Source organism: Metopolophium dirhodum, chromosome 7 (assembly GCF_019925205.1).
Source record: "Metopolophium dirhodum isolate CAU chromosome 7, ASM1992520v1, whole genome shotgun sequence".
Taxonomy (NCBI): Eukaryota; Metazoa; Arthropoda; class Insecta; order Hemiptera; family Aphididae; genus Metopolophium; species Metopolophium dirhodum.
Window position 1 is genome coordinate 18,221,556 of NC_083566.1, and position 6,483 is coordinate 18,228,038.

Here is a 6,483-nt window from a genome sequence, read left to right on the forward strand (position 1 = left end):
TCATTCATAATTTGTCCCTTCAACCTGTAGTAGTTTGTAGTAACCACCGCGGACAAATTATAACTTACTACTCAATAATCATAAAAATGTTTGACACTGAAAAGTTTATTGCTGAGGTGTCGAATGAAGAGGCAATATGGAATATAGGTAAGTAATAATTTATGGTATATATCAAGTTATTACACAATAAAATATAATTATTATTAAATAAAAAATGTACAGAAAGTAAACTATATCATGACAAAAATGTCAAACATGTAAGTTGGACAAAGGTGGCTAAGACATGTTTCATAAACTTTGAAGATTACGAAGAAACCGTCAAAATGAATAAAAGTGAGCATTTTTTATTTTTTAACTACATTTATATATTAAAATATGATAGTATAAATCATAAAAATTATTTAGATAAATACCTACTTCAAAATAAAAAAAAATCAAACATAATATATTCATAATATAATAATAATTCCATGTATAAATAATAATGTTTAAAAAATAAATCATAGAATTTAGTTGCTTCACTAAAATCGTAAAATATTATATAAATAAGAATTAATAAGAATAAACTAATTAGTTTAACATAAAATAATACAAATATAATATATAAATAATATTTTAGGTATACAATATTTAATATAGGTAATATAATATAATATTTTAGTTACCTACTTATGCACTTTCTTTTCCCACACGCTAATTACCTATCACCTTGTTTTGCCAACTTAGTTCATGAGTTGGCTGATTAAAATAATCGACAAAATAATCTCTTACGTCTTTTGCAACAGATGTCGAGTTCCCAACACCTATTTTTTGATTTACATCCTCCATATCACAAGTCTTTGTATCTTCGGGATAAAATCCATCTCTGCGTCTAACGAAATTGTGCAAAACACAACACGCTTTGGTAATAGCAACTCCAAAATCTGGTTCTACTAATAAGGCTGTATGAAAAACCCTCCATTTGTTAGACAAAATACCGAACGTACATTCTATATTCTGTCTCGCCCTTGATAAACGATAGTTGAATATACGCCGTTCATTGTTTAAGCTTCTTCCGGGGAAAGGGCGTAAAAGGTTTTTATGAAGCGCAAACGCTTCGTCGCCTACTATTACGTAGGGTTGAGGAATACCACCATCATCTTCTGGTAAACATTGAGGTTGGGGAAAATTGACTTTACCATTGTATAATTTTTTTCCAAATGACGATTTCTTAAAAATGTTGCAATCACTCTCCTTGCCATATGACCCCACATCTATAATCGTGAAGCAATAGTTTGCATCACAGATTGCCATGAGTATTATAGAGAAGAAATGCTTATAGTTGTAGTATAAAGTACCACTTTTAGGGGGGCATTCTAGTCGGATGTGTTTCCCGTCTACAGCCCCTACACAGTTGGGGAACTGAGTTTTACTAAAAAACCCCTCTGCTATGTCTAACCAATCTTGCATGGTCGGCACTACCATTTCTTTGGGGTGAAGAATTGTCCACAATACTTCACATGTCTCACGTACAATTTTTCCAATAGTTGAAACGCCCATTAAAAAATCAAAATGGAGAGCAGAAAAATTAGTTCCAGTTGCCAAATACCTGAATAATTAAATACACATTGCATTAAAAGTATATTTTAACGGTTAGATAATATAAATAAATATAAACTTTTATATATTAAATTACATAAAATGTCAAAATGATTATATATATAATTTTATATTTCAATTATTATTTATTATTTTTATAGTAGCAGAATTACAAAAAAAATGGAAATCTATAAGGGATAGTTTCCGTCGTAAATGTGTCACCAAATCTGGGCAAGCGGCAACAAAATCCAAGCCGTACATATATGCTGATATACTAGCATTTTTAAGACCGACTATGCAAAATCGAACGTAAGTAAAATCACAAAAAATAAATAAATATTGTGAAATATATACCTACCAAGGGTGATGAAGTTTTTTCGGGTCATGTGTTAATATTTTTATTGTATATACACATACGACATACTCATACAACTATACAATGAATGTATTTTTTATTTATTTATTTTGATTCTGTCATCCCTGTTTGGGGCAGCCACACTGCTTCGATTTACTTCAATAGTATCTTGTTTGATGGGAAAATGAATGTAGTTGGTGCATTCAGGAGGTAAAAATAAAAAAATTTCAATAGTTTTCAAAATTGCAGAGAAAAACAAAACAAACATTAAGAAAAAACGGGAATTTTGGAGTAACTCTAAAACAAATAACCATAGATACGCATAAAATTTTCACCGAATGTTAATATAAGAATTTTCTATACACGATAATATTTTGACTTGTTTCGGATTCCAATTTTTTCAGTTTTTTTTTTTTATAAATATCAATAATATTTTATTTGTAGGGTCAAAAAGCTTGAAAATTTAATATAAGGCTTCTAATATATTGTTACAATAACAATTGAAAATATTAAAAAAACATAGTCACAATTTGTTAAGCATTTAAAGTTCAAATGTGGACAAAATACGTAAAAATCACGAAAATTATTTTGTTAGAAATTCATAAAAAAAAATTTTTTTTAAATCTAAGATATGAACATTTTGTTTTTGGTTTAACTATTTTTAAAAACCAATAATGTTCAATTTTAATATTTTAAATAAATTAAAAATTGTTTCTATTGTAAAATACTGCGGAGATCAATTTGACCTCAGTAAAAAATATATGTTTTTGGCCAACGTGTAGGCACTCGATAAAACGTAATTAAAAATCAAAATTTTGAAAAACTCTTATGAGTTGTTTTACGTGAAAACAGAGAGGTATAGGCTAAAGACATCAGAGATTAAATTGTTTATCATATTATGTTACATTCATCGTGTATTTTGAATTTTTTGCGGTAGACGTATAATATAAAAAAAATTATTTTTACTTTTTAATACTGAAAAAAAAATATTTAAATTCGATTAAATTCTTTTTAGAAAAATTCAAAATAACCAATTTGTAAATTAGATTATCAGAACAATTTTGATAGTAAAGAAATTTATATAAGTCATATATTATAATAAATTTTAAAGATTTTTTTAAAATATCAATATTTTTTTGAGTAAAGTAATTTAGCACGTAGGTACTAACTGTTTTCAAAATATTATTTTAAAGTGAATCTATTTGGTACTTTTGGTAGGTCAGGATAGTTTTAGAAAGCGTAAAGAAAAATAAAAAAAAGTGAAAAAAGTGGGCATTTTTACGCAAAACCAATTTGTGAAAAAAATTATTTTTTTTTAGTTCAACAAAAAAATTAATACCCTTGAAATGTTCACCAAATATTTAATATTAGCATTTTCCATAAATGGTAATATTTTCATTCTTTTCATTGTTTTCTTAATTAATTTTTTTTTAGATGTACAGCTGGGACTTGAAAATTTAACACAATGTTCCTTATAGATATTTCATACTGAAACCAAAAATTCTAAAAAAATATTAATTGTTAAACTTATTCATTATGATAGTGGCCCACTCGAAATCTACTGTACAGCAGAGTGTACAGTTTCCCACCTATTTAATACTGTTATTATTGATTATTATTAAACTTAAGGGGCATATATATAATATACGGTGAATAATATAAAATTATTTTATTCGTAGAACCGAAAGTAATGTAGAACCGAGTGATGATGAGGCATCTGAGGAACAGGAAGGAGAAACTGAAGACGTGGGCTTAATTGTTGGTGAAAATATTACAATAGAAGAAGTTATGGACGACACCGATGCAGAGGAACAACAGCCACGGAAGAAAAAAAAAACCTTGAAGGCCCCCCCTTCAAATTTTGGAACCTCATTACTAAAAATATTAGAAAACCGTCGAACTATACCAGAAGACCCGGAAAGAAGTTTTTTAATGTCGTTACTTCCTCAAATCAAGTCCTTAACTGAAGACCAAAAATCAATGGTGTATATTGAGTTTTTGAATGCTATTCAACGAGTTAAACATCACTCATCTGGTATGCCTCATTCCTATCCTTCTAATACACCAACTAATCAACCCAACTCATTTCTCTCAGCAACATTTTTCTTCTCCTGGATATTACTATGCAAATGATTCACAGAACATGCCTACAGCTATAATAAATTCTACCATTGCTTCTCCACCAAGCGTACATGATGAATCCAGTAACTTTTCACAACCTCCTTCTCCTGCAATTAATTCAACTAAAAAACAAAATTATTACCATTTTTCCAACATGTCTTCTCCTACTTCACAAAATATTTCTTCACCTCCAATACAACATGCCCATCACTATATAAACAATTACTCTCAGCCTACTTCTCCGCACAATTATTGTAATAAAAACACACCATGATTTGTATAAAAACTAAAATTAATAAAAAAATATAAACACTAGTTTCTACATTCTTAAATTGTATTATTGATTACATACCTCAGTGTCACGGTCAGACGCTCTTCAGGTGATATTGGCACACGCAAACCAGTGTGCTGTTTTGACAATTTTGGTCTAACCAGCGATATCTTAATAAATTTAAATAATTATTATATTAATTATAGTAATTATTATATTGTGTATAATATTATCATAAATTGTATATTTATATGTATATTTGTTTGTGTGTATAATTTATATACTATTATACTATATAGTATTTAGTAATAATTGCAAATTTTGTGAAGTATGTAACTTTAATTAGTTAGGTATCTAGTGTTAAGTTTTTACTACTCGGTAAACTTCCGTCAATGTACGAGATGTCTTCAGTATTTGGACAATACACCATATTATTTCGGATTTTCATAATGGATAAGATATTTATTTTAGATTCTGATCGGAGTATTTATTTTTTGTGTGTGTGTGTCTAGTAGAAAAGTGAATCTATTTAATGCTTAGGGAGTAAAGTTAAAAAAGAAAAAACTGAGATTCTTACTCAAAACTAGTTTTTGAAAAAATCGATTTTATTTTTTGGCTAACTCTAAAAAAATAAACGTACCTACATGAAATTTTCACTGGATATTTATATTATTAGTAATTTTTATATGCCATACAACTTTCAAATTATTTTTATTCTTTTTGATCTATGTATACTGTATAGGCATAAGAAAATGTTTTTTTTACATTACCTATAGATGAAAAATTTTCACTTGGTCAAGAAACTTGAAAATTGAATACTGCAAGGTTCCTCATAAGTTGTTATTACTCAAAATTAAAAATAAAGTTGGGCGTAAACGGCATAGATTTTTTATGAGAGTGTGATGTAGAATTTCAACAAAATTCACCAAATATATGAAAATTTGAAAATTATTATTCGTGGGTACTTGAAACTTTTAAAGTATATTATTATATTTTATAATTTTATACACACAATTACGTAACATTTAACCTACTGTACTAATGCCTAATAGTAAAATAAAATACTTTAATAGCAAATAGCAATGATATAAAATATACTTGGCTGACAGATCGTCATCGCTCAGAATCATTTTTCATATACAATGATTTATAATAATGATTTAATTTTTAATTTTTATTACTAACATTTTAAATTCCTTTGACCATAATATGATATAATTATTAAAATAGGTATTAGTACTATAATATTAATTATTAATTGTATAATTATTTACATTTCATACTAAAAACATTGTACATTGGTTATATGTAAATTATATACTTCTACTTACCAGCTCATCAAACGATGGTATCGACATTCTATAATATTTCATAAACTCTTCTGGGTAGCTACGAAGGGTCATAAATGTAATTTGAAACTGACCACTATCTGGTCTTTTTAAATTTAAAGGATGGACCCAATATTTTCTTTTAATTTTGTTTCGTTGCTGTTTCTTGCTGAGTTCGTGTTCCTCGTATAATGCATAAATTACGCATGCGGCTTCAATATCATCTAATACGTCCATATTAAAATTAAAAAAAATAGATGAAACGAAATACAACGAGTAAGAAATAAGTATAATATGAATTGAACAGCAGACGTCATACACGATGGATGGTAACAGCAGTACTATCCTAGTATTCAACAAAGTACAAAGAACTGAATAGTTCAAATAACATTTAGCGCGCTTTTTATTTTTGAAAAACGCACACAAATCGTCCAGTGTGAAAGCGCAGAGCGATTTTAAAACGCCGACGAACGCGCCGACACGCTTCTAATGTGTAAGGAGTGTGCGTTCGCGTTTTAAAATCGCGACGTTTTTAAAGCGCAGAGCGCGCGTTCGAATCGCCTAGTGTGCAATCAGCTTAACTATTGCCTATCGTTTATCTGAAATCCAAATAAGTTTTTCCTGTTTATAGTTTTTGTATACAAACTTCAGTTGACTATGATCGTCTGTGTAGTCAAGTTTTATATTGTATGTAATAATAAATACAAAAATAATCCTCTAGATTTTATGAAAATTGATAGAGGCAAAGATATTAGCTCGTGCATGAGAGGTTTTTATATCGTTTTTAAAAGTAAAACTAACGAAAAACTATATGGAAATGTGTATATTAG

The 6,483-nt window shown here is 28.2% G+C and overlaps 1 protein-coding gene across 1 annotated transcript; it reads right to left on the reverse strand.

The window, feature by feature from the left end:
- Nucleotides 1-693: 693 nt before the first annotated feature.
- LOC132949100 (putative nuclease HARBI1) lies at nucleotides 694-5,890 on the reverse strand. Its single transcript, XM_061019883.1, has 3 exons — nucleotides 5,657-5,890; nucleotides 4,407-4,495; nucleotides 694-1,588 (listed from the first exon to the last, which is right to left on the reverse strand). Exons 1-3 carry the CDS (start codon nucleotides 5,888-5,890, stop codon nucleotides 694-696), a joined length of 1,218 nt encoding a protein of 405 aa, XP_060875866.1.
- Between the last annotated feature and the right edge of the window lie 593 nt (nucleotides 5,891-6,483).

Excerpts from the sequence above, each read along its gene's own strand:
- LOC132949100 (XM_061019883.1), bottom strand. The coding sequence starts at position 5,890 with ATGGACGTATTAGATGATATTGAAGCCGCATGCGTAATTTATGCATTA. Across the intron at positions 4,496-5,656 it reads TACCATCGTTTGATGAGCTG|ATATCGCTGGTTAGACCAAA; the intron begins GTAAGTAGAAGT and ends AAATTTATTAAG. Across the intron at positions 1,589-4,406 it reads CGTCTGACCGTGACACTGAG|GTATTTGGCAACTGGAACTA; the intron begins GTATGTAATCAA and ends TTAATTATTCAG.